The 27,974-nt window shown below is 49.0% G+C and overlaps 2 protein-coding genes and 1 long non-coding RNA gene across 4 annotated transcripts in view; all 3 read right to left on the reverse strand.

Moving 5' to 3' along the window:
• Positions 1 to 2,323: 2,323 nt before the first annotated feature.
• Positions 2,324 to 15,912, reverse strand: LOC136612179 (uncharacterized). The gene is made up of 2 exons (XR_010790363.1): positions 15,880 to 15,912; positions 2,324 to 2,614 (listed from the first exon to the last, which is right to left on the reverse strand). It is a non-coding gene; the product is annotated as an uncharacterized lncRNA (long non-coding RNA).
• LOC136576253 (uncharacterized) lies at positions 9,837 to 14,658 on the reverse strand. Of its 2 annotated transcripts, XR_010786327.1 has the most exons (3): positions 14,112 to 14,658; positions 11,366 to 11,440; positions 9,837 to 10,383 (listed from the first exon to the last, which is right to left on the reverse strand). XR_010786327.1 is itself a non-coding variant. In XM_066575408.1 (2 exons), exons 1-2 carry the CDS (start codon positions 13,031 to 13,033, stop codon positions 10,366 to 10,368), a joined length of 1,686 nt encoding a protein of 561 aa, XP_066431505.1. In that variant the 5' UTR covers positions 13,034 to 13,934; the 3' UTR covers positions 9,837 to 10,365. The 2 variants fall into 2 exon arrangements, 1 of the variants encoding a protein (XP_066431505.1); XM_066575408.1 differs by lacking the exon at positions 14,112 to 14,658 and having other exon boundaries at positions 11,366 to 13,934.
• Positions 15,913 to 18,957: 3,045 nt separating the features above from the next.
• Positions 18,958 to 27,974, reverse strand: part of LOC136588670 (DNA-directed RNA polymerase II subunit RPB11-a-like) — a 15,596-nt gene continuing 6,579 nt past the window's right edge. The window contains exons 2-3 of the mRNA XM_066588105.1: positions 23,758 to 23,962; positions 18,958 to 19,104 (exon numbers count right to left, since the gene is read on the reverse strand). Of these exons, the coding sequence (XP_066444202.1) occupies positions 19,069 to 19,104; positions 23,758 to 23,962 (241 nt within the window). The 3' untranslated portion in view covers positions 18,958 to 19,068. The remainder of the gene's footprint in view (positions 19,105 to 23,757; positions 23,963 to 27,974) is intronic.

Here is a 27,974-nt window from a genome sequence, read left to right on the forward strand (position 1 = left end):
GAATTGTGTCATAACTTGGCATCTCCTTACACAATCACAACTTATGGGTAAGTCCCATGGACGTTTTTTCACTGCATAATACGCTGCGTTTGCCATCATGTGGCGTCTCTCACCAGCATATACATGTCATGTGCAACGCCCCGATCTGGTGGCCATAAGGCACTTGTTTCATGGGCCTTCTGCAATCATCACTGACCCCTTCCACTCTGTAGGCGCTGCGTCCGAACACCACAGAACTCCAGGTGTCGTCGATGTCACCAGCACAAGGGTGTCACACAAGAAATATGCGGCACTACTGTTACCTTGGGCTTCCTCATCTATAGGACCAACCTCTCCTGCTCCGTAGGAGACGTGTCCTTAGCAAACAGGATCCCCGATGCCATGGACACCATTTCCATTGAGGCGTTTTCCCGCAAAACAACTTTCTTCTACCCCTGGATAACGGTGCAGCAGCTCCTGTGAGGTCTGATTGTACTGAAAGTGGAAGTCAGGTGACCACTGCAGCCAATCAGAGGTCACAGTTTGTATTTTTTATTATTTTATTGCATGGACAGCTGTTGAAAAAAAAATTAAAGCGGTTGCCCGGCTTTAAAAAAAAATTTAATTTTTCAATCGACATAGCTGCCTCGAGGTGTTGTTTTTTGCAGGACAAGCTGTAGTTTTCTATGGTACAACTTATCGTACTGAAAAACTTTAAAATATTTCTCCGTGGTATGAAATGGAAAAAACCCTTGTGCTATTTTGGGGGGCATCTTGTGTTTACGGCGTACCTGGTGCAGCTGACTTTATTCTGTGGGTCAGGACGAATAAAGCATAAATTTGATACGGCCATATTTTCTTTCACTACTTTCAAAAAAAATATTTTTTGTAAAGAAAAAAAAGTTACGTACTAAAAGTTTCATTGTCATCTTCTAACCCCGTGACTTTACTTTTCTGTCGATGAGGCTGTAGGAGGGCTCATTTGTTTGCAGCACATCCTGCAGTTTCTATTGGTATTATTTTCAGATACATCATGACTCTTTAAATGCTTCTTAAATCTTTTCTTCGAGACAGGATGACCAAAAACAACACAATTTTAGTGTTGTGTATTTCTTTTCACTGTGTGGGATAAATCTTTTTGTTTGTTTTACAAATTCATTGATAGGACTTTAATAAATCCAATGTTAAAAATGAGAAGGGGGGGTTGAAACTTTCCTTTTTTTTCTTAAGGTAAACAGATTTCTAATTTTTACATTTTTTTGTTTGTTCCCACAGGGAACTTTAAACTTGCAATCATTTGAATGCTTATAACATACTGCAATTTCTCAGTATCACAGTATATTGTATTTTTGCAGACATTCTATAGGTGAAAATCCATGGCAGCTCTCGGGCCTCCACAATGAATGGCACCCCGAGATCTCAGAGATCGGTAGACAGTGGGAGCCCCTTCTGTTGGGCCACTTAAATGCTGCTGCCAGTACTGACCACAAGATGTAAAGGCTAGAGATAAGTGAGCACGCTCGGTAAGGTCAGTTACTTGAGCGAGCCTTGCTCATCTCAAGTAACTGCCTTCTTCTCCGAGCGTGCTCGGTGAGGTAGCGGGGGTCGGCAGGGAAGAGCGGAGGGGAGCGGGATGTCTCTCTCTTCCACCCCCACCCCCACCGCGCGCGCACGCTCGGAGGAGAGGGCAGTTAGTCGAGATGAGCGAGGCTCGCTCGAGTAACTGACCTTGCCAAGCATGCTTGCTCATATCTAGTAAAGGCCCATTTAAACACAATTACTATCACTCAAAAGATGTCTTTTGAGCAATAATCGGGTTTCCATTTATAGCGCAAGGTGATTGCTCAAACGTTGAGCGATCACATTGCGCTCCAAGCAGGGGATGCAGAAGACAAGCGGGGCTACATGTCTTCTGCATCCAGCTGTTCCCTGCTCAGAGCGACCGGCTGTTATACAGCCAAGCGCTCCGAGTGGGGGATGAAGAACACAGCTGGACAGCTGTGTTCTTTATATCCCCCGCCTGTCTTCAGAGAGCGGGATACAACTGAAACAATAGTATCAGCTGTATTCTGCTGTGAATGCCTGATAACTGATCGCTATCTTTCAGCATGCTGAAAGTTCAGTGACTGCTTAACGAAAACTGGACAATGTCAGTGCAATTAGACACAACGATTATCACTCAAAAGACGGCTTTTGAGCGATAATCGTTGTCTAAACGGCCTTTACTTGTTAATAGCCAGATAGGGCCCACTTCATACAAACCCCATGCATATCCGATGTACATCAGCTGTCAGCCAAAGGTTAAAACAAATCAATATTAGTGCCCAATATGTGATGACTAATAAAAATTTAAATTAATTTTAATACTCAACATGTACATTTACAGTACAAAATACTATACATATATGATTTCATACAGAGGGATGTGACGATCATGGTTTTCCCAATTCAGTCTTTGAGTCTCTTTTTGACTCCTTTCCAAACAACAGGTTTACTACAGGCTGCCTTATCATCCTCCTCCTCCTCCTCACTCTCCTCTCCAGAGGCTTCATCACTTCCTATCGCAGCATCACTACTACCCTCTTCTTCTTCCTCATCAGACGACTCTTCTTCATCACTTTCATCATTTGTTAATCTGAAAAATTACAAACATCTTTTTAAGACTGCATAGATACCAAATGCCGGTGACAACGGAATAGAAAAGGTCATTGCCAATTATACAGCTAAAGGCTACATTCCCTCATCGTAAAGCATTCCGCTCTGGATTTTGGTGCAAATCAGGCCAACTTTGTCATGGATTTCAACTCCATTTATGAAACGGTGAAATCAGCGCTAAGAATCCGCAGCATGGATTGACAAGATGCAGAATTAAAATCTGCACTGTAGGTTATTTTACGCGACGGATTTCCACTGCAGCGTTTGCTTGAGATTCCTTGAAGTCTCATCCACACTGCTGATTCTGTAAAATCCTGTGGATTTTCTGCAGCCAATTCTGCTGTGGAAGGTTTGCAGCCTTTTCACGATCTATCAGCATATTTGCATCAGTATTGCAATTATTTTCTATTGGACAAATGCCGACAACATTTGCCCAGTAGATCGCAAAAGGCAAATACTGATGACAAACGGCTGTCACGTCATCTAAAACAGGGGTCCCCAACCACCGGTCCGCAGACCGGGGCCGGGCCGTTAGGAGGTCAGCGCCGGTCCGCGGAACTTTTCTTCTAAACACAAGGCCTGCGGGCAAAATCGGGCCCGCTGCCTTGTGCTATGTGGCCCGCAGCGTGCCGACGCCGCTGACCACTGAGGCGATTACCAGCGGTCCCGGCACACACTGACCTCCGTGTGCAACCAGGAACCTCCTCCCAGAGTTCCCTGCTCATGAGTTCCGCAGGAGAGGACTCGGGGAGGAAGCGTGCCGGGCTGCACACTGACGTCTGGGCAAGCAGAGAGGGACCGACGATGACGGCGGGGAGGTAAGTATATCGGTTGAAGGGGGGGGGTTCTGGTTATTACTGAGGGGTGGGGGCTGCTTACTACTGGGGGGGGCTGCCTGTTACTGGGGGGGGCTGCTTACAACTGGGGGGGCTGTTTATTACGGGGGGGCTGCTTACAACTGGGCAGGGGGGGCTGCTTATTACTGTTATTACTGGGGGGGCTGCTTACTACTGGGGGAGGCTGCTTACTACGGGGGGGGGCTGCTTACTACAGAGGGGGGCTGCCTATTACTAAGGGAGGGGGCTGCCTATTACTGGGGGGGGGCTGCTTATTACTGAGGGCGGGGGCTACTTATTACAGGGAGAAGCGCTGCTAATTACTGGGGGGGCTGCTAATTACTGGGGGGGGGATAAATTATATGCTGCCCTATGTGTGTGCTGGGGGGGGGGGAGATAAATTATATGCTGCCCTATGTGTGTGCTGGAGGGGAGGGGGGGAGATAAATTATATGTTGCCCTATGTGTGTGCTGGGGGGGGGGGATAAATTATATGTTGCCCTGTGTGTGTGCTGGGGGAGGGATAGATTATATACTGCCCTATGTGTGTACTGCCAGGACATTCTAAATGTCATAATTAAATAAGAATGCACTAAACTCCAACCCCCTTCATAACCCCGCCCCATATAACCAAAGCCCCGCCCATGTCCCGCCCAACCTTGCCAGGCCTTGTAAAAATGTTCTTGCTTGAAGCCGGTCCCTGGTGCCAAAAAGGTTGGGGACCACTGATCTAAAACATGTCCATAATGCCCATCAGTGAAGGCCATTTCCGCCTTTACAATCATAGCAATAAAATGGCGCAGCTCTACAAATGGTTAAAAATCTACACTTTTGCGATGACAGGACCCAAAAGTGCTAGTGGTACCTGAAAGGACCAGTGATCTGCAACTGTAATGTCGCAGGGTAAGGCTGTGCCAACCACAGCGTCAGAGCCTAAAGGAGCGCCAGTGAGAGGTTCACCTCCTCTTATCTGCTTAGGAGGAGGGGGAGATGGAAGTAGGGAGGTGAGGGGTGGTAGTGCCATACTTACGAATCCCGTTTACTCACCGTGTCTTTATTTTCTTCATTTCAGCTCCCAGCTAGGGGATAAGCGCAGAGACCTAGAGAGCAGGAAGGCCCGCCTGCTATGGGCCTGCAGGAGGGGTAAACTGTATCTCAGTGCCTGCAGGAGGGGTATAGCTAGTGGGAGGGACAAACTCTTATTGTGCTCTGTGTCCATCTCCTAGCGGTAGCAGCTTTACCCAATGACACAGACAAGTAATTGTCTGTGTGCTGTTCACTCCAAAAAACCTTTACAGCAGCACTTCTAGTATGATGTCACAAGCACATGGAGGGTCAATGTAAGCAGAATGGTCCCTGTACAAACAGTCAATTGGGAAGGCTTTGGCTCCACCACAGTGACTCCGAGGGCCCAAGTAACAGATTGCACATGCAGCTGTGAAGGTATGTTTTTGGGGTTGAATCAGACAATTGCAATTTTAATAACTACATATGTAGAATGCTTGTAAAAATTGCTAGACCATCATGCTCCCTGTTTATCTCAAAAACTGGTGACGGGTTCCCTTTAAAATTTGAAAGGGGGTGCTGTTGCATTTGTGTCTACAGCCAGCATTTGCAAAAAAGCAGTACTGTAAGTGACAGTTTGACACAAACAACTGTGTATCGAGAGTTTAAAGAAGGCCGTTTACTTCTAATGATCTCTGCAGCATTATATAATGTACATATGATAATATGCTATGTATACTAGGAGCCTCTTTAAGATATATGCTATATGTGATCGACTATCTGCAGATGATTTCTATGTCTAATGCTATAATATTCTATAGGTCTTAGTGATCCCTTCGTCATCCTTGATCTCTGTCCCCATCATATTTTCCCAATGGTGAAAGGTCAACGAACACAAGTTAAAGCTAAAACTTTACACCCAGTGTATGATGAGCTGTTTTACTTGTAAGTATATGAGTAACAGTTTTCTTCTATTTTAAAGGGAAAATGTCACTAAACTATTATAATGTACTAGCTGATATACACGGCTTCGCCCGAGTTAATGTGGTACTGGTGTTTATCTGGTGTTCACACGGAAAATCTTATGTAGTTGTGGTTACTTTAGAGATACCGGAAAAACATATGTTCACCATTTTGCATAGTTCTCTTGCGTTACCCAGGAAACACCACGTGGAGGTAACCATGCAACGTTTCCTTTATATAAAATGACATCAGGAAGTGAGAGAATTAGATTTCATACGTAAAATTTGGACGCTAATTCTTTTGCACTTAGAATTGAATAATTGATTTGGGACCCATTAGCTTTTCCTATTTATGACATAATCAATGCCCGTGCCAAATTTCACGTTTCTATGACACCGGAAAGTGAGAAAATTACATTCCGTGCGTAAAATTTGGACGCTAATTCTTTTGTGCATAGAATTGAATAATCGAGTTGGGACCCATTAGCTTTTCCTATTTATGACATAATCAATGGTCGTGCCAAATTTCAGGTTTCTATGACATTGGTAAGTGAGAAAATTACATTCCGTACATAAAATTTGGACGCTAATTCTTTTGCACATAGAATTGAACAATCGAGTTGGGACCCATTAGCTTTTCCTATTTATGACATAATCAATGCTCGTGCCAAATTTCAGGTTTCTATGACATTGGTAAGTGAGAAAATTACATTCCGTACATAAAATTTGGACGCTAATTCTTTTGCGCATAGAATTGAACAATCGAGTTGGGACCCATTAGCTTTTCCTATTTATGACATAATCAATGCTCGTGCCAAATTTCACGTTTCTATGACACCGGAAAGTGAGAAAATTACATTCCGTACGTAGAATTTGGACGCTAATTCTTTGGTGCTTAGAATTGAATAATCGAGTTGGGACCCATTAGCTTTTCCTATTTATGACATAATCAATGCTCCTGCCAAATTTCGAGTTTCTATGACACCCGGAAGTGAGAGAATTAGATTCCGTACGTAAAATTTGGACGCTAATTCTTTTGCGCATAGATTGAATAATCGAGTTGTGACCCATTAACTTTTCCTATTTATGACATATTCAATGCTCGTGCCAAATTTTAAGTTTCTATGACATTGGGAAGTGAGAGATTTAGATTATGTACATTAAATTTCGATTCCAATTCTTTTGCGCTAGAATTGAATAATCGAGTTGGGACCCAATTACTTTTCCTATTTTGGAGATAATCTATGCTTGTGCCAAATTTCATGTTTTTACGACATCGGGAAGTTGGAGAACTTTTGGCGAGTCAGTCAGTCAGTGAGTGAGTCAGTGAGTGAGTCAGTGAGTCAGTCAGCGAGTCAGTCAGCGAGTCAGTCAGTGAGTGAGTCAGTCAGTGAGTGAGTCAGTGAGGGCTTTCGTCTTTATATATATAGATGGGTAGCTGAAGAGAGATAATTTCAGTGATGTAATGATTATCTCTGAATTCACTTTCACTCCCCCCGCAGCAAGTCTGCAAATAGCCTGTGCACTGTATTCTAATGAAGCATCTAGGAGTCCCCTGTGGTGTTTGTCAGAGTTTAGGAGTCTGGGGGATATATTATAATGCAGAGCACAAATTGTTTGCAGGTTTACTGCGGGGAGTGAAAGTGAGTTCAGATATAATAATGACATGACTGGAATCTGGCTCTTCTGCTTTCTACTCATTATAGTAGCTGCAAGGGAGTTTTCATTGTTACACATTCTCTTTATGGACCATGTAAGGAGTCTAGAAGTGCTTACTCCATGACCCATGCTCCACCTACGTTATGGTTTACCCTAGATCTGAATCCCATAGGCTAAAGTGCAATGCGAGGCAGATGAGGGCTCTTAGAGAAAGCATGGTTTTATTTTTCATCTCAGCATTGTTCCCTTATGTAAATGTAGTTCCTGTTGCTTATATGGCAGCGATATATTCTTCAGCACTCCACACCCTTAGGAGGGTCCCTTTCTAATGGCACAGATAGGTTGTGCTCCTTTCCCGTGAAGCCACAACTCCTAACCGGAAAAGTATTGATTTTTTTTAATTGTATCCACTGAAAAAAGTCACATCATAAGGGTGCGTTCACACGAACGTATATCGGCTCGGTTTTCATGCCGAGCCGATATACGTTGTCCTCATGTGCAGGGGGGGAGGCGGGAAGAGCCCAGGAGCAGAAACTCAGCTCCCGCCCCCTCTCTGCCTCCTCCCCACCCCCTCTCCGCCCCTCTGCACTATTTGCAATGAGAGGAGGTGAGACGGGGCGGGGCTAAGTGCCGTGAATTAGCCCCACCCCTGTCCCGCCTCTCCCCATTGCAAACAGTGCAGAGGGGCGGAGAGGGGGCGGGAGCTCAGTTCCTGCTCCTGGGCTCTTCCAGACTCCCCCCCCTGCACACGAGGATGACGTATATCGGCTCAGCGTGAAAACCGAGCCGATATACGTTCGTATGAATGCACCCTCAGTGTGCCGTAAAGCATGTAAGACAGTTTTCTGGTGTACTATTCAATAGTAAATTTGCCCCTCCGTGCATAGTAGACAACGCGTTTAAGTATGTTAGTGTTTGGGAGGAAATCTGTGTAAGCACAGAGGGAACATGCAACCTCCATGCAGATGTTGCTCTGTATACTTTGTATAGATTTACTTTTTACATTTTCCACTTGATGAGTATATGTAAAATAAGCTGCGTGCCCCTAATATACTGTAATGTCTTCCACAGCTCAGTCTCGTCAGAGCAGTGTCGGAGGAAGTCTGCCTGCATTGTCTTTACTGTCATGGATCATGACCCGGGTATAACGGAGTCGTATGCTGCTATGACCTACCCCTTTAAATCCCCCTCCCCACCTACCATTACCCGAACAGACCACCGACACCATCTGTTGGATAAAATTTGGCCACAGCAGCCAATTTATTAAAACAAACAACATTAACATAAAATTTTTAAACGCATTTCCTTTCAAATATATCATACACCATTATAACCTCCTAACCATTATAAACATTCCCTAATGGAAAACCTGCGAAGAGGACCTTGGAGCCCCTCCTACTTCTAAAAATATCCTGTCGCCTCAAACCAACAAAGGAAATAGCTGTCCCGGTCACCAGCCGCAACTTGGCTGGCTCAGGCGACGCTATTTCCAAAACCTTCTTCCTCCCGCCGCCGGTGGCAGACTCGGGAGCCCAAGCAAACTCCCCATTAACCTCCGGCCGCCGTTTCTTCCCGACCCCGAGGCCGGCTAGCCACCCCTGGCTAGCCTCTCCCACCGACTATCAGGGCTCCGCCCTGTAACCCAGGAGGCGACAGGCCACGATTGACCAAATACAAAAAAGGGGGGAAGGGGCTATGTAGCCCCTGCCTTCCCCCACTAACCTTCTACACGGGCTCCAAGGGCCCCTCCCCCTCCCCTGCTGCTATGACGAAAGCCCTTTCCCGTGATCCCACCCCTCTCCCCCCCTGGGTTTCTTCTAGGGCGGGCGGGCGGGACTCTTCTAACTTCAGCTTCTTTCTTCCTCTTCTTCTGGACGCTGTAATGGCCTTTCCCTGCGCTAACCCCTCTATTTAACCCCCTCTTCCTAAGCTCCGCCCCCTCCCGGCATCCTCTACTCTAATTAACCCCCCTCCTCCCCGTTAACCCTATCATGCTGCCTTCCTCCTACCGCCCTGCGGGCTTCCGGCTCCGGCAGACCTTGACCCGGGTATAACGGAGTCGTATGCTGCTATGACCTACCCCTTTAAATCCCCCTCCCCACCTACCATTACCCGAACAGACCACCGACACCATCTGTTGGATAAAATTTGGCCACAGCAGCCAATTTATTAAAACAAACAACATTAACATAAAATTTTTAAACGCATTTCCTTTCAAATATATCATACACCATTATAACCTCCTAACCATTATAAACATTCCCTAATGGAAAACCTGCGAAGAGGACCTTGGAGCCCCTCCTACTTCTAAAAATATCCTGTCGCCTCAAACCAACAAAGGAAATAGCTGTCCCGGTCACCAGCCGCAACTTGGCTGGCTCAGGCGACGCTATTTCCAAAACCTTCTTCCTCCCGCCGCCGGTGGCAGACTCGGGAGCCCAAGCAAACTCCCCATTAACCTCCGGCCGCCGTTTCTTCCCGACCCCGAGGCCGGCTAGCCACCCCTGGCTAGCCTCTCCCACCGACTATCAGGGCTCCGCCCTGTAACCCAGGAGGCGACAGGCCACGATTGACCAAATACAAAAAAGGGGGGAAGGGGCTATGTAGCCCCTGCCTTCCCCCACTAACCTTCTACACGGGCTCCAAGGGCCCCTCCCCCTCCCCTGCCACAGCAAGTGAGGCTCGACCACCTTGAGCCTGCGCCGCCCCCCACACCAATAGCGCCCGCTCAATTCCCTCCTGTAATCCTTCCGTCCATAGGTCAATGCCGATGTCATTTAAGTGGACGCCGTCTGACCTCCAGTAATTGCCGACCCCTTTCTCCAGGTCTATATGTCGCGCTGCTACCCCCCCTTTGCTGCCCAGGAACCGCGACACTTCCCTGTTGAGCTTCACTCTTGCTCTGTTCAGGCCCTTCTCCGACTGCGCCCCCCTCCAAACTTTCCTAGGCACGATTTCGGACCACACTACGACCGTCCCCGGGTATGACGCTTGCAGTCTAAGACAGTCATACCTTATGTCCCTTGATAGGTCCCTAAACCTCCTTTTTCCCAAATCGTTTCCTCCCACGTGTATGACCAAAACCTCCGGCGCCCTATCCCACCTAACCCGCCTTTCAACTTCCTCCAATACGCTGCCCCAAGTCATCCCTCTAATCCCCATCCATCTCACTATCGCCTCACTCTTCTGAAACCGTAGCTGCCTCCCATTCGGCCGTACCCCCGCTCTCTCTGCTCCCCAAAAAACATAGGAGTCTCCCAAGATCCAAACTAATGCTGGACGACCATCTGTAAAATAAACAGCGACAATACTATATTAGCAAACCGCCATTATGACCCCCCCCCCCACCCTCCAGACGACCCCGCCTTGAATTTAAAGCAGGTGGGGTCGCACGTATGATTTAAAACGCCCTGACTCCCACCGACCTATCCTCTTCACTGCCTCCTCCCCCATACCTCTTACTGACGCTTCCGTCGCCGCCCCCACCCGAAATGAGTGAGACCCGAACTGTGTATTATTAAAACCCGCCACCTCTAAAGCCTTCTTGAACACCGCTATAAACTGAAAACGCGACAAAAATTCCCCGGTCTCGTGCCGCAAAAATGGGCCCGTGCGAAAATTTAACCCTTTGCTATACTGCTCCCAGGCACTCAGAGGGCACATACTGGCCCCCGGCACCTCACCCAACCGGATCACCTGCCCCCGTCCTTGCTGATCCGTCTTGGACCGACGGATAAGCAAGTCCAACCTCCCGTCTACCAACCGCACATCCTCCGCCTGCAGGCCGCCCCCCACGGTCTTGCTAGGTGACACCAATTCGCTTACCCGTAGGGCCCCGAAAAATGCAAATGAAAAAGCCGCCCTAAACAACCGCCGCTCGAACTCTTTTCCGCAAACAACATCAACCGCCTCCCCTAATTTCTCCAAAACATCAAATGATACCGGTCGCCTAGTGTCCTGTCTCCCCTTCCCTCTCCTCAGACCCTTCAGCGCCTGTTTTACCAAAAATTTTTTTGTCGCGTCCTCCACCCCCCCGTATTTTAAACCCAAAAGCCACCCCCGCTATAAACTGGTTCACTTTTGCCACTGACCGACCCAAATCTGCACTCTCTCCCAACCAACTCAACAGCAAGCCCACTCTATCCTCCTCTGAACGCTCCCCTCCATGCTGCCTCAACCATTCTTCCCACTCGCTCCACACTGCGCAATATGCTGCCCTAGTCCGCCGAGCCAGTGACCGTTCTATCAGGCCCCCCACTGCTCGCTTACCACGTTCCAGATTCGAGACGGGCACTTCCTCCCCTCCTTCTCCGCACCCGGCGCCAGTGTCCGGAACCGCTCCCACTGAAAGCGAGAGAGAGCATCCGCAATTGAGTTCTCGACACCTGGAACGTGTACCGCTACTACCCACATGTTTAATGACAAGGCCTCTAGCACCAACTGACGCAGCAGGTTAACCACCGGGGGGGATGACGCAGAGAGGTTGTTAATCACCTGCACCACCCCCATGTTGTCGCAGTGGAATCTTACTTTTCTATCACGGAAGTGGTTACCCCACAGTGTGATAGCCACTACTATTGGAAATAATTCCAATAGTACTAAGTTCCGAACTAAGCCTTCTTGCTTCCACTGCTCCGGCCATTCCCCCGCACACCATCTACCTTGAAAATAGGCCCCAAAGCCTGCGCTCCCTGCTGCATCTGTATAGAGCTCCCAGTCCACGTTGCTACTGACCTCCCCCATAATTACCGACCTGCCATTGTACTTCTCTAAAAAGGCGGACCAGACTGCCAGGTCCGCCTTGTGACTAACTCCCAAACGGATAAAGTGATGAGGGGCCCGAATCCCTGCTGTTGCCGCCGCCAACCGTCTACTGAAAACCCGGCCCATGGGCATGATCCTGCAGGCAAAATTCAGCTTGCCCAGCAGTGACTGCAGCCCTTTGAGCGTGATTTTCTTCGCCACCCGCGCCGCACCTAATTCCTCCTGCAAGTTTCTTAATTTTTCTTCTGGTAATCGGCACTCCATTGCCTCAGAGTCAATGGTGATGCCCAAAAAACTTAAACAAGTTGTGGGCCCCTCCGTCTTTTCCGGTGCCAGAGGCACCCCGAACCGTTTGGCCACCCATTGCAAGGTTCCCAGTAAGTTCGCACAAACTGGCGAACCCCCGGGCCCTACGCACAGAAAATCATCCAGGTAATGAATGACCGACTGCACTGCCGCCGTGTCCTTCACCACCCACTCTAAAAACGAACTAAACGCTTCGAAGTATGCACATGAGATTGAGCATCCCATGGGCAAACAACGATCCGCAAAATAACTCCCTGCCCAAAAACACCCCAACAACCTCACACTTTCTTGTGTTACTGGCAGCAAGCGAAAGGCTGACTCTATGTCAGCCTTTGCCATCAATGCCCCCCTTCCATAGTTCCGAACCCAATGAAGCGCCGCATCAAACGATGTATACACCACCGAGCATAGCTCGGGGTCTATTCCGTCGTTTACAGACGCCCCCCTTGGGTACGATAAGTGGTGAATAAGCCGAAATTTATTCGGCTCCTTCTTCGGTACCACTCCCAAAGGTGACACCACAAAGTCTTGCACGGGTGGCTCTTCAAACGGCCCCGCCATGCGCCCTAACCTAACCTCTTTCATTAGCTTCTCCGTCACCACTTCCGGATATTCTAACGCCGAACGTAAATTTTTTAACGAAAAGGGGACCCCATGAACCGGAGGCGGGATGTGAAAACCATCCCTAAAACCCTTAAACAATAACTCCGCCTTCTCTCTATCCGGGTACCTACTTAGGTACGGTACCATCTCTTCCAGAATCACTGGGGTCATCCCTTTTCGCAAAACCCCCTGGACCTTTTCCCTTTCCTTTCTTGAAACATCTGGCAGCCCCGTGAGACCCCGCGCCGCAGTGAGAGCAGGCATGACGGAACTTGCATGTTGCTCCGAACTTGCACTGACCCTCGTTGTACTGCCAGCAGTACCCGGTCCTACTCCCCCCTGCTGAACCACCCTGCCCCCCGGCTGAACTAGAGGCCGAGCCGAAGGACCCGGCACTGCCCTGAAAGGGCTGACCGAACCGCGCGGGGGCCATTACTCTCAACCATAGACCTATATCTTTGTGATCCCATCTGATCGATGGGCGCACTGCCTTACGCTGCCTGAACTGCTCATCATAGCGCAGCCAGGTCTGTCCCCCATACACTCGATAGGCCTCACCAATGGAGTCCATGTAACAGAAAAGGCCGGAGCAATTGTCCGGCGCTTTTTCTCCGATTACGCTCGCTAGAATGGCAAACGCCTGCAGCCAGTTCGCGAACGTCTGGGGTATAAGGCGCCACCTACGCTTCTCCTCCTCCTCTTTTTTAAACTCAGTCCGCTTTCCCTTGTCTAAATTAAATTTTTCCAAGGGTAGGAGGGAGAATATCTCGACATATTCGTCCCTCCAAATCTTTTCCCTCACCTCTTTTTTTTAGGTGGGCCCCCAACGGGCCCTCAAAGCAGACGTAGACCTCGCCTTTTGCCTTATCGTCTAGCCGCACCCCCTCCCCGTCCTTTTCTGTCTGGACCGCTACTGCCACCCCGGCCGATCCCCCTGACTCCAACGTACCTGCTGCACCCCCCACTTGAGAGATTTCCCCAGTGGATTGTGCCCCCGTCTGTAACCCGCTCGTGGACATCTGTCCTACCAGCGGGGCAGATTGTAACACCCCAACCGCCTGTCCTACCCCAGTCCCACCAGCAAACGGTCCTCCCGGTCCGTCCCTAATGCTGGACGACGCACTGCATGGTGAGTTCCATGCTGTGACAGGCGACGGAGCGTAACCTACCCCCTGCCTCCTCAGCAATTCTAATACCACCCCCAGCAATGCACCTGCTTCGCCGCCTACCCCTAGCGCGTTAGTTAATGCAGCGCTACCCCCCGCAAATACCCCACTACTAGACCCCGCATGCGCCACGCGGCTAACATTGCTGGACACACCAGACATAGAGCATGACTCACCTGGCTGCGTAGGGGCTGTGGACCCACCAGCCGCCGACCAGTCTTGCCGCTGTTCCTCCTGGACTCTGCTAACGCCGGGCTGTGACCGCTCTGCTGGGACCGCAACCGCCTCCGATCTTCTTGGTGCCGAAGAAACATAGGCCACCTCTGTCGCCGTCGCACGCCTTCCGGATGACTCCGCCGCCGGACCCCGAGAAACCGCGGGCCGCCCGTCACTTGAACTGTTGCAGGGCTGCTCCCCCTCCGATGCACCTCCGGGTGAGCAGCCCCCGACCCCTTCCAGGCTCTTTGCTTTCTGTGCAGCGCTTGGCCCCGCCCCCCTCTCAGCACGGGGCCTCGCGCTGCCCGCCGCACCTCGTCTTTTGGCGGGAGTCCTCCCCGCCCTGCTCCCCCTGCCTGTTGGTGTTGCCGGGGGGAGCCTACTACGGGGGGGGGGGGGGCCGGAGAGGCACTCCGCAGCCTCTGCCTGCGTGAGGGAGCGTGCTCGGGGCTCAGTCTCTCTGGTGCACGCGCCCTCCGCGGCCGCTCTTTTGCCAGCCCCGCTGGTGCTGCCGCCGCCGGCCCCGCACCTGTCCTCCGACTCCGGACCTCTGCAGCCGCCCCTGCACCTCCCGCCGCCTCCGCTCGAGCTCCCGCTGCTCCTGCTTCTGCCGCCGCTGCCGTGGATAGCGCCGCTGCTCCCAGGGCTTCACCGGAGAGCTGGACAAGCCAGTCCAGCCCCCTTTCTTCTGCCTCCGCCCGGATCTTCTCGAGGATCGCCTCCATCTTCTCCCGGTAAGTGGCTGGTCTTCGGGCTCTTCTTTTTCTTTTCTTCTTCTTTGGGACTGCCTCCGCTGCTTCTTTTTCGGCACCTCGGGTCTCCGGTCTTCAGTCTCCCTGCCTCGCTGCCGTCTGCCGCGCTCTTCAGCTCCGCCGGGCACCTCAGGTCTGCTGGGCTCTTTGGGACTGCTGGGCTCTTCGGTCCGCTGGGGTCTTCGGTCCGCTGGGGTCTTCGGTCCGCTGGGGTCTTCGGTCCGCTGGGGTCTTCTAACTTCAGCTTCTTTCTTCCTCTTCTTCTGGACGCTGTAATGGCCTTTCCCTGCGCTAACCCCTCTATTTAACCCCCTCTTCCTAAGCTCCGCCCCCTCCCGGCATCCTCTACTCTAATTAACCCCCCTCCTCCCCGTTAACCCTATCATGCTGCCTTCCTCCTACCGCCCTGCGGGCTTCCGGCTCCGGCAGACCTTGATTGGCTCTCCACTAATGACTTTGCTGGTGAGGCTGTCCTTCCCATGAATGTCATCTATGGATTAAATCGGCCTCACATTACGGGTGGTGTGAAAAACGTCCAGCCCACAGTCCTGAAACTGACAAGACCTAAGGCCAATGGTAATGTGATATAGAAGTGGTGTTCAATGTCAAGACACTGGGTTACAAGCAGTACATACTCGCTGTAGCCTGACCACCTCTAGGTACAGTATCTGGGTCTTGCTGTAAGTTGAATGTAGAAAACGTCTAAACACTAATGTTTCCAGAGATCAGTATGACGACGTACAGTACATTTTACATGTGGGATTACAATGTTTTATATCTGTATTTTACACTGAATTAATAAAATGTGAAATAAAAGAAGTCTACGTCTCTGTATCCAATATACCGCACCATGAAGGTGACTTCAGTGCTTCGGGATGCAATCTGTTCCCATAGGTAATAAGCATATTGGACTTAAGAAACACTACAAGATTTTTCTTTTATTGGTCCAATTCCCTCTTCCTTACCCCCCACTTACCCGTATGCCTCAATGTGCGTTTCTCAGACTTGCATAGAGCCTAACTTCTGGTCCACATGGCAAACGCAGTGGGATTTGGGTGCAGAGTCATGTGATCTGCCAGCAGCCAGGACTGCAGTTTTTAACATTAGAAAGTCCCATCGACAAACGCAAGCAAAAAGTGGGTGTTTACCCTCAATAGTAAAAGTATACAGATCGCATTGCACATGCATCTGCAGAATCTGGGGACAGACACTGGCCCCAGATTCTACAAATCAAATCCGACAGTGTGCAGGAGCCCTTAATGTTAAAGTACGCTGCAGATTTTCTGCAGCCAATTCTGCTGTGGACATGCCGCACGTTTTGCCCCGTGTAAACACACCCAGAGGTTTTCCTGGATTGAAAAATAGTAAATAATGGGCAGGGAATAGTGGAAAGTAAAAAAGCCATACGCCTCTCACTTAAATGCTTCTTCCCTCGTCCAGCGTAGCCCCGGTCCCTGCCGCTTTAATTCTGGAAAAAGCTGCAGCTGAAGCCTGTGATTGGCTGAGAAGCATACAATTAAATGGTACAAGTGCTGTAGCTTCTTCCAGAATGAAGGCAGCAGGTATCAGGGTGATTACGCTGGACAAGGGAGGGCATTTAAGAGGTGAGCATGACTTATTTTACACCTTTCCTTGCCCTTTAGATGTTTTCTTTCAGTCCTGGAAAACCCCTTTCCAGGTTAAAGGGGTTGTCCGGTCAGAAACATTACATCTCATTACTTCTGTTTGCCCATTTCCATGCACTTTTTAAGATACATTGTGCATGGAAAATGATGCAAACAGAAGTTATTGACTTACCTTTAGGGGTTCCCCCCCCCCTGTGTTGCTCCTCCGTCGTCCATGGTTACGACAAGTCTTCTGTTCTTCTTGTCGGGCCGGCTCCATGTCTTGACGGGACGTCGGGGACGCGCTTCTTGCTTCCTGGTTGTTCTCTCTACTGCGCATGTGCAGTAGAGCTTCAGCGGCTGGGAAGCTCTGGTCTGCCTGCAGGGGACGTGCTGCTGCTTGATCTTCTTGGTAAGGTAAGAACCTGAAAGGGGGGTTTGGGGGGATGGGGGGTGCTGGTGGGGGCCGGGCTGTCAGATGCAGCGGGGGAAAGGGGGAGGGTGCTAGTAGTGCCGGCGGCCGGGCTGTCAGATGCCGAGTGGGAGGGGGGGGGGGTTGCTGGTGGCACTGTGGGGAGGTCATTGTGGGGGGGGTGCATTGTGTGTGGGCACTGTGAAGGGGGGGCTGTGGGGGGGGGGGACTGGAGGGGGGGTGGGCATATGTGTGTGTGTGTGTGGCACGTTTGGTGCTACTTTCACTTTCAATAGCAGACCATCGTCTGCTATTGAAAGTGCCGCTAGAGATCAGGATTTGCTCCTACTGCTATGACAGGTGTAGCAGGAGATTTCTTCATCTCCCCAGCATGTCCCCTCATCACTGGACACTGGGACACTGTTGTCACAGTGTCCAGTGATGAGGGGACATGCCGGGGAGATGAAGGAAACTCTTGCTACTGCTGTCAGAGCAGTAGGAGCAGATCGCACTGCTCTCCCTGCCCTCTCATTACTTTGAATGGGGCCGGCCGGCTCCATTCAAAGCAGTGAAGCGTGCATGACACTGGTCCTCCAGTCATGTGACCAGTGTCATCGGGAGCGCGCACTGAGGAGAGAAAGGCAGCAGTGCATCATGGGAACTACCCAGCGGCGCCATCTTTGAAAAATCCTTCAGGCAAGCTTTATATAGGGAAGGAAAGGAATAAAAAGGTGAGCAAAATATAGTTTTTTATGGGTAAAGCTGTAGTGTGTGATGCTTCTCCTCTACAGGGCATTCATGGGGGGAAAAAAAATCAGTTTCGGCGGCGGACAACCCCTTTAAGTTCTCATTAGCGGTTTTTCAATTGATATAGTTTTACTAAAAGGTGGAAGTGAAACAGAAATAAGCCGGAAGCATTCTTTCCACTCTTTGGGCAGATTTATAAAACAAATCCGTACAAAAAAAACCCCAAAACGGCTGGAATGCTTTTCGTTTATTTCCGTTTCACGGCTCTGTGGTTAGAATTGTTGCCTTGAAGTGCTGCGGGTCATAGGGGTTTTGAAAAACCGCATACAGATATTTCCATTGGTCAGGTTTGAACCTAGGATCCCGTGGCTGCAAGGTAAAAGTCCTAACGGCTGAGCCACCATGCTCGTTATTTCTTCTCTGAAGGTGGAGGATGAAGAGGAGAACAAGAAGAACATTCAAAATCCATACAGATGTTGCCCTTTATCAGATTTGAACCTAGAACTCCAGCACTGCAAGACAACAGTGCTAACCACTGAGCCACCAAGCTTCTTTTCCCTCTTATTTCTCATCCTCCTCTGGAGGAGAAGCAAGAGGAAGGAGGAGGAGGAGGAAGAAGAAGAAGGAAGAAAAAGCATGGTGGCTTAGTTGTTTGCACTGTTACCTTGCAGTTCTGAAGCTCCAGGTTCAGATCTGACCGAGGGTAACAAGTATGGATATGGAGGGAAAAGGCCTTAATAAAAATTAGAAATAAAACTCAAATAAACAAAACTAGATTAAAGGGGTTGTCCCACGCCGAAACGGTTTTTTTTTTTTTCAACCCCCCCCCCGTTCGGCGCAAGACAACCCCGATGCAGGGGTTAAAAAAGAACACCGCACAGCGCTTACCTGAATCCCTACGCTCCGGTGACTTCTTACTTACCTGCTGAAGATGGCCGCCGGGATCTTCTCCCTCGGTGGACCGCAGGGCTTCTGTGCGGTCCATTGCCGATTCCAGCCTCCTGATTGGCTGGAATCGGCACGTGACGGGGCGGAGCTACACGGAGCCCCATTGAGAAAAGGAGAAGACCCGGACTGCGCAAGCGCGTCTAATTTGGCCATTAGACGCTGAAAATTAGACGGGCACCATGGAGACGAGGACGCCAGCAACAGAACAGGTAAGTGAATAACTTTTGATAACTTCTGTATGGCTCATAATTAATGCACAATGTACATTACAAAGTGCATTAATATGGCCATACAGAAGTGTATAGACCCACTTTGTTTCGCGGGACAACCTCTTTAAGTTACTTTATTTATGTATAAAACAAAAACACACACTTTTCATATTAGTGGCACACAGAAAAGGGCAATGTACAAGCTGAAATAAAGTTATAGCAGAAGAAGCATTCTTCAGACAGATTTATTCGATTCCCTCTTGTTTATCCTTAATGGCAACCTAAAGAAAAGAAGACATGGCAAAACATAAATAATGGTGGAAAAGACATGAACATATGAAATTAGCAGTTTTAGGCCACCTGTCCACGGGCGGCTCAGACCCCGCATGGGGAATTCCGCAGCAGAGTTCGACACGATGCCCAGCTGGGGACCCCTGCGAACCTGTCCAGCATCTTCTCTGTATTGCGGATGTGCCGGCCTGTGCTTCGGCGTGCACTCACAGTACAGAGGATGCCACAACGCCTCTATAGCGATGACCCGGTTCCTGCAGCGATTCTGCAATGATTATTGCAGAATGGCCGTGGGATGGACTGCTTCCATTGACTTCAAAAGGAAGACGTCTGTGCATAGCCTGCACAAAATTACAGCATGCTGCAATTTCTTCTCCGCGAGCAGAGAAATTGCAAACCATTTCCGCTCGTGGGCACGAAATCATGTTTTTACATTGAATGCTATAGGGCTGGATTTGGTGCGGAGTCCAAAGGCGGAATCCGTCTACAATGCAAATCCGTCCGTGAACAGGAGCCCTTAGGCCTCCTTCCCACGAACGGATTTACGCCGCGTAAATTCGCGGCAAAAATCCGCTGCGTTGCCCCCTGCTATTAGGTTCTATTGAACCTAATAGCACAATGCTCACGGTGCGGAATTCCACCGCGGAATTTCGCACCGTGAAATCTCCCGTCCTCACCCGCAGCATGTTCTATTTGCCGCGGGTGTACGCGCTGACGGCTTCCATTGCAGTCAATGGAAGCCGTCCGTTCACGCTATCTCCCGCTGCAACCAGCGGAAGATAGCGTGAAAAAACGCTTCCCCGCCTACCGCCGCGTGTCATACGACGCGGCCGGCGCGTCATATGATGCGGCCGGCGCTTCACGTGACACGGCCGGCCGCATCATGAGACGCGGTGGGCGTGTCACATGATGCGACGGCGGTGGGCGGGGAAGCGTCTTCATGCTATCTTCCGCTGGTAAGTATGGGGTCTCCGGGGGGCGCCGTGACGGGCTTCACTGCGGAATATTACGCGGCGGAGCCCGTCACGCTCGTGTGAAGCCGGCCTTAGGAGATTTTTCTCGTTTTTACGCCGCTGCCTTCTAAGAGCCACTACTTTTTAATTTTTCCATTAATATAGCTGTATGTGGGCTTGATTTTTGCAGGACAAGTTGTATTTTAGAATGTTACTATTTAAATGTACCATATAATGTATGGAAAAACTTTTAAGTGGGGAGAAATGAAAAAATTGCAAGTGCGCCATTTTTGAAGGGTGTAGTTTTTATAGCGCTTACCATTCAATAAAAATGACATATGAACTTGGTTCTATGGGTCAGTATAATTACAAAAAGACAAAATTTATAACTTTTTAAAATGCTTTTACTGTTTTAAAATGTGAATTTAATTTTTTTTTTTAAGCAATGAAAATTGCTTACCGGCACCATATTCTGAGACCCGTAGCTTTCTTATTTTTTGTTGTCGATTGGGCTGTGTGAGAGCTTGCTTTTTGCGTGGTGAGCTGTGGTCTTTATTAGTATCAGGGCTTATTCAGATAGGAGTATATCAGTCGGGTTTTCACGCCTGGACGATATACACTGCCCATCTCTGCAAGGGGAGGCGGGACGGGAGCAGTGCACTGAGCTCCCGCCCCCCTCGCCACTGTTTGCAAGAACCGGGTCAAGGTTCGAAACGCGTTCTCCGTTTCATTGAATCCTCTTTTATATGGCACAAACACAATAAAGCAAGCACTCCTTTTTGTACAAGAATTCCAGCTCCTCATTCTTTGGAAAATTGCTGTCACTAAATTATAGTAGCCAAGGCCAATAGTCTCTGAGATAGGATTGACCGTATTTTCCGGCGTATAAGAGGACCCCCAACTTTTCCAGTTAAAATATACAGTAGTCTCATACGCCGGACTAACTACCTGTAGAAAAAAAAATGATACTCACCTTCCGCGGCGTTCTGCGATGATCTGGGGCCCTGCTGCAGGCTGATGCTCCCTCCTCCACGCCGACAGAGCATTGCTTTCTGGATGCAGGGCTTTTATTGACTGACGCCGCACTGAGTTAGCCAATCAGAGCATTAGCTTTCTGGAGGCGGGGCATTCAAGCCCCGCCTCCAGAAAGCAATGCTCTGTCGGCGTGGAGGAGGGAGCGACAGCCTGCAGTAACACCCCAGATCATCGCAGAATGCAGAGGGAGGAGAGTATTGATTTTTTTTTCTACAGGTAGTTAGTCCGGCGTATAAGACGACAGCCGAGAAGATTTTCCTGGGGTAAGAAGTAGTCTTATACGCCGGAAAATACGGTATCTGAAATGAAAAAATAAATCAAAGAAAATAAATGATAAAAAGGCCAGCTGCCCTAATTCAATATATTAAGGTATCAAAATTAGGCTGCCTGTCCACAGGCGATTCTTCATTGTGTTTCCCGTGGCGATAATCCAACCGTGGGGAACACAGTGAACGCTTGGAAAGTGCAGCCCCTTGTCCACGAGTGGAGAATCACAGCGATTCTCCGCTCGCGGGCGGCAAGTCACAGCATGCTGCGATTCTCCGCGATTAACCTGTCAGATAAGCTCAGTGCGGAGAACAGTCAGCTGGCTTCTGCTTCCCTGCCATGGGATATCACAACGCCCATGGACAGGCAGCCTTAGTTTGTGATATTTATGTCTTAGTGTTCGTCTAGGTACCCTATATATGTATTTTAATATTCTAATAATAAAAATGTACTTTAGTTGCTCTAGTCTGTGAAGGGCTTTTCTTTTTCGGACCAATTCTGCTCCAGCGAAAAGGTTAAAACAAAAAAAAAAACACCATTTACTTATTTTTACACTTTTATTAGACCTAGGAGCTTTCAGTAGGTTCCGGGTTGGCACGCTAGCTTCGGCACCCCTGATTGTGCTGCAGATGGTCTCCCCCTCTTGCTGACCATTTAGATGCTGCGGTCAAAGCTGACCACACATCTAAACAGTTACCTGCCGCAATCACAGCTAGCTCTGATCGTGGCAGTTATTGGCGGCTGCCAGCAACAGCTGATAGCCGCCGGGTGTTCCGTGGTCTTGGCTTTTGAGCCATTCCATACACACTTCATGACTGCAAGATGTTTAAATGTATTCTGTGGTCCTGAAGAGGTTAAGATAACCGATCACAGTACTATTTACAGTGTTTCTTCTGCATTTTTATTCTATTTTACAGTATTTCATGCACTGCAGTCTGAAAACTAGTATTCTGCTGTTAGGAAGCCCAGGGATCTTCTGTAATGGGAGAGTGTAAAGGCCCTTTTAGGGTATGTTCACACTCTGGGGGTTTTGGTGTAAATCTGTGGCATATTTTGCACTGTGAATTTTGGTGCGGATCCACATTAAGAACCACGTTTCAATCTGCACCATTTGATGTGGGTTTTGATGCGGATCTGCAGCAGATGTCACCCCTCCAAGTGAATTAAATTTATTGTGCACCAATAATGTACTGGTGCCCAGTGTGTACCGAAGTACAAACTGCACGGAAAAAATATGTATTGGGTGGGGGACCATAGTAATATGGTGTTTAATGGCTGAAAAAAGACCTATGTCTATCTAATGACAGGCGATCACTGGGTGGGTGACCAAAGAACAGACGATCAGTGGGATGGGGACACTGCAGAACCTTTTGTAAAATTGTATTTTTTACACTGATTAAATAAGAGTGAGCACAAACTAAACTAACAGGTCAGATGCTACACTAAGAGGATCGCTGTAAAATGACTCTCTCTCCACAGGGCTTCCTCACAATCTCGTTCTCTAATCACCGCTGACGCACTGCGATGGTTGGAGAGTGAGATTGTAATTGTTCTCCTCTTCTGCACTGTAATTGGTCTGTCAGCATTGACTGACCAATCACAGTGATTGCTGGGGCAGGATCGCTCTGATTGATCTGCCAGCAACTTGTAGTGATTGGCTGCTAATGACGTCAGAAGTCATCACTATAATGTCACCACGATCTACACCATTTTAAAGTTTTTTCACTTTGCATTTTGTTAACTAACGAAAATAAACTTTTAACACTTCTACCGTATTTTGAAAGCATTCCTACCTGGCAGCACTTTACAGACTAACTGTGCCTACATACGCCGCAGTACTGTGCCTACATACGCCGCAGTACTGTGCCTACATACGCCGCAGTACTGTGCCTACATACGCCGCAGTACTGTGCCTACATACGCCGCAGTACTGTGCCTACATACGCCGCAGTACTGTGCCTACATACGCCGCAGTACTGTGCCTACATACGCCGCAGTACTGTGCCTACATACGCCGCAGTACTGTGCCTACATACGCCGCAGTACTGTGCCTACATACGCCGCAGTACTGTGCCTACATACGCCGCAGTACTGTGCCTACATACGCCGCAGTACTGTGCCTAACATTTTGCACAGTACCGTAGTGTATATTCTATAATTCAGGTTTTGTGTTTGTCAAAACGTGTAAAAAGTGTCCTGGCAGCAAAAGAGTTAAACCAGATTTGGTTCCAGCAAAACACAGCAGCTTGTACAGCATTGTACGCAGGGGTAGTTCTATATGACTGGTAAGAAAGCAGAACAACTAAATACAAAAAAGGACTATAAAAAAGAAGAAATACACTAAAACAGAAAGAACCATTTCCAGTATCTACTTGGTTGGATACGTACTCGGAATCTTTCTTCCAACAGGGATAGCTCACTAATCAAGTCAGTGATGGCATTGGTGAAGGCCTCCTGCGGGCTGTACTCGGGGGTCGTCTGCACTCTTATAATAATTTTATGTTCCAGGGGATGTGGTACTTTGTACCCAGCAAACAGCACCTGGGGGTCCTTCAACAGCTGCCTGCAAAATACATAGAACACGGCATACAGTCTTCAGAGGCATGATGGAATATACATATATAGTATACATACATTCTGATCTAGATCAGTGGAGGTCTACTAAAAGAGATGGTCCTTGCATGTACCACTAGTGCTCCTCCCATTACACAGGACGGCTCCTGATGCAACCGATCAAACAGGGGCGATGGTTACAGGTGGGAAGACAACACGGAGCAGACTGCATGGTGCAGAACAACTACTGGTGTGTAAGAGCCAATTAAGACAACAATTATCACTCAAAATTCGCTCAAAAGCCATCTTTTGAGTGATAATCGTTGTGTGTAAATGTGCCCATCTTTCACTTCTCTGCAGAACAATGAATTTCAGTTCAGCATGAAATCCATTGTTCGGCAGAAGAGCTGATAAGCAGGACCGCATGCTGTGCTCTGCCTGGGGAGCGCTGATTACATTGTCTCAGCTGTCACCCTTGCCTGCAGAACAAAGAGAATTCATTCAGAGAACAGCGGGTGGTCTGTCCCCTGTTTGCTGCTCACATGCTACTAATTGGTACTAATAGGCATTAGTACCAAGTAGTAGTTTATGCAAAATGATCGCTCAAAAGCCATCTTATGAGCGATCATCTTTGTGTCTAAATGCACCTTAAGAGCTGCACACTGAGATCTGTTGGGGACCTTCTTCAAAAGAAGCACAGCTAGCAGTAAATGTACATCAGCAGAGCACTGGCCAGCATCAGGGAGACATAAGTCACTGTACTGGGCAGACTACAAGTATACTGGATCCATAGCAATTACTTCTGTCTGCAGCGGTCGCAGGTATCAGCCCAGAAACAATCCGTCCGGTTTCACATCTGTCGGACCTGGAGGTTCCATCACACGTGGCTCACAATACCGGAAGAAAAAGGACTGCAGGCGACGCTGTTTGTTCTGTCCAAAAGCCGGGCAGCCGGGCGAAAGTGAGCGGACCCCATAATAGTCAATGGGATGCACCCAATGCTGTTCAGTTCCATCCAGACACGGAGCATTCCGCTGCGGAGATTCCCCTTTCCTGCTCCCAAACCAGGAAAGTAAAACCCTGAGGGCAGATGTGAGACCACCCTTACCTGCTAATGCACAATAATGCAGCCCACCAGTTTAACCCCTTTGATGCCACATCAGCTTTTCAGATTTTCAAAACAACGACATGCAGAATATGTTGTTTACATCCAAGCCTGACCTATGCCTATATAGCGGCATGCATTGGCGCCTTCTGCCAGGGGTGTGCCAGGTGACACATCTCCAACAGAAGGCGTGAACGGTCTCTGATATACAACCAACTTTTATCAGATTTTCATGACTGAAATTTACGACTTAAAGGGGTTGTCCCACCGTGACAAATGGCCCTATATACTTCTGTATGGCTATTACAGAAGTACTTTGTAATATAATGTGTGCTTTGTAAATACGCCATACAGAAGATATATACTTACCTGCCCCCCCCCCGCCCTATATTTACCTGTCCGTTGCCTTGGCTCCAAGCAGGGGCGTACCTAAAGCCTAAGGGGCCCGGGTGCAAAAGTTCAGCTGGGCCCCCCTCCATCTGTACCCGTACCTATACCTCAACCGTGCTAATTTACAAACATGATCTAGCCCCTTGGTGTAAGCCTTCTCATTATGACTCCTTTCCTTGACAAGATGTACAAATCGCACATGAATATGAACCCCATTGTTTTGAATACAATCATACACAGGAGCGATGTTTTGTTTTTCTCTGCATCGCACGAGAATATGATGATGTGATGCGAGCTGGTTTTAACACAACAACCGCTCCCATCCGCGGGGACGACACACGTTGGTGAGTGTGATAGGGGGCAGAGTTTCACGGCCTGATATCAGACTCACTCCTGTGAAATTAGCCTAAGGCCGGCTGCACATGGCTGGATCTGCATTGCGGAATATGGAGCGGGCGTCCGCCTAGGGATTCCGCAGCATGTACTGCCCATAGCATGTTATGGAAAAGCCTTTTTTTCTCTACACGAGCGGAAAGAAATTGCGGTTTTCCACTCACGGAAGAAAAAGCATGGCGTGCTATATTTTAATGCATGTATATACCCAGGTTATACCAGCTATACATATATAATTATATACAGGAGAGGTATAACCTATACCAGCTATACATATATAATTATATACAGGAGAGGTATAACCTATACCAGCTGCACATATATAATTATATACAGTATATACCCAGGTTATACCAGCTATACATATATAATTATATACAGGAGAGGTATAACCTATACCAGCTATACATATATAATTATATACAGGAGAGGTATAACCTATACCAGCTGCACATATATAATTATATACAGGAGATACACAGGTTACACCAGCATGGTACATATAGCTATATACAGGATGTGTATCCCCCTGTATATAGTGGTATGCCCCATGCTGGTGTAACCTGTGTATCTCCTGTATATAATTATATATATATATATATATATATATATATATATATATATATATATATATATATATATATATATATATACACATACAGGAGAGGTATATGTTATAGCAGCTGCACATATATAATTATATACAGTAGATACACAGGTTACACCAGCATGGTCCATATCACTATATACAGGATGTGTATCCCCCTGTATATAGTGGCATGTCCCATGCTGGTGTAACCTGTGTATTCCCTGTATATAATTATATATATATATATATATATATATATATATATATACAGCTGGTATAACTTATACCAGCTATACATATATAATTATAATTCCTTCTCTACTCACCTCTGCAGCAGTCTCTGGGCAGCCTGTAATGGAAAGTCCCCCGTCTTTTGATCACATGACCAGGCTGATCACATCACCAGAGCCTGGTCATGTGATCTGCAGCCACAGGTCCTCTCCCAGGTCCTGTGCATACAGCGCTCCGGAGGTGAGTAGAGCCGCAGTAGCCCCTCCCCCTGGTAATCGCTGACCGGCAGAGACTGATAGACTGCAGCTGTGACCACTCACAGCTGCAGTCTATCAGTTGGAGGGCCGCGCCGTGGGAGTCTGCAGCCTGTAACAGCCCTCCCCTCTGCTCTTGCCGACCTGCGGCGCTGCCTCCCGTCTCTCTCCTCAGCCATCATGCGGCCGACAGCGCCGATCCCCCGGGCCCCCTCAGCTCAAGGGCCGGGTATATGCACTGATTGTGCATGTGGGTATGGCGGAGGACGGCCACGGGGCCCCCTGAGCGCAGGGGCCGGGTCGCCATGGCGACCCCAGCACCCTCTGACGCTACGCCTATGGCTCCGAGCATTCCTTGGCTCTTCTCCCATCAGTCGGTCTTCCCATCAGTTGCGCAGGCGCTCTTCTTCTGGCTGCTCAGGTCCCTGTGAACGCGCCTGATGCAGGCGCATGCGCAGTCTTCACCTGGCTTCTCCTGGCTCCGGCAGACAGAAGAGGAGTAGCTTCCCCCGCGGACCTTCCTTCTGGGCTGGGTAAGTCAATGAGAAGGGGGTGTGGTTGGGCTGTGGGAGGGGGGCGGCCTGTCACTTGTGCCTGGGGGGGGGGGGGGGGGAGGTAGATCAGGAGTCGGCCTTGGGCTGTCACGTTGCGGGGAGAGGGGTGGTCGGTGCTGGAGTCGGGCCGGCTGTCACTTTGCGGGGAGGTGGGTGCAGGAGTCGGCGGGCCAGCTGTCACTTTGCAGGGGCTGTCTTGTGGGGTGGGTGTGCGGTCACATAGACTTCTGGCGGAGGTGGGTGTGCGGTCACATAGACTTCTGGCGGATGTGGGTGTGCGGTCACATAGACTTCTGGCGGAGGTGGGTGTGCGGTCACATAGACTACTTGCGGGGTGGGTGTGTGGTCACATAGACTACTTGCGGGGTGGGTGTGCGGTCACAGACTTCTGGCGAAGGTGGGTGTGCAGTCACATAGACCTCTGGTGGAGGTGGGTGTGCGGACACATAGACTTCTAATGGGGTGGGTGTGCGGTCACATAGTCTTCTCGGGGAGGTGGGTGTGCGGTCACATAGACTTCTTGTGGGGTGGGTGTG

The sequence above is a fragment of the Eleutherodactylus coqui genome, chromosome 1 (genome assembly GCF_035609145.1).
Source record: "Eleutherodactylus coqui strain aEleCoq1 chromosome 1, aEleCoq1.hap1, whole genome shotgun sequence".
Taxonomy (NCBI): domain Eukaryota; kingdom Metazoa; phylum Chordata; class Amphibia; order Anura; family Eleutherodactylidae; genus Eleutherodactylus; species Eleutherodactylus coqui.

Bases quoted from the DNA above. Each gene is read 5' to 3' on its own strand.
- LOC136576253 (XM_066575408.1), bottom strand. From the start codon at position 13,033: ATGCCTGCTCTCACTGCGGCGCGGGGTCTCACGGGGCTGCCAGATGTT.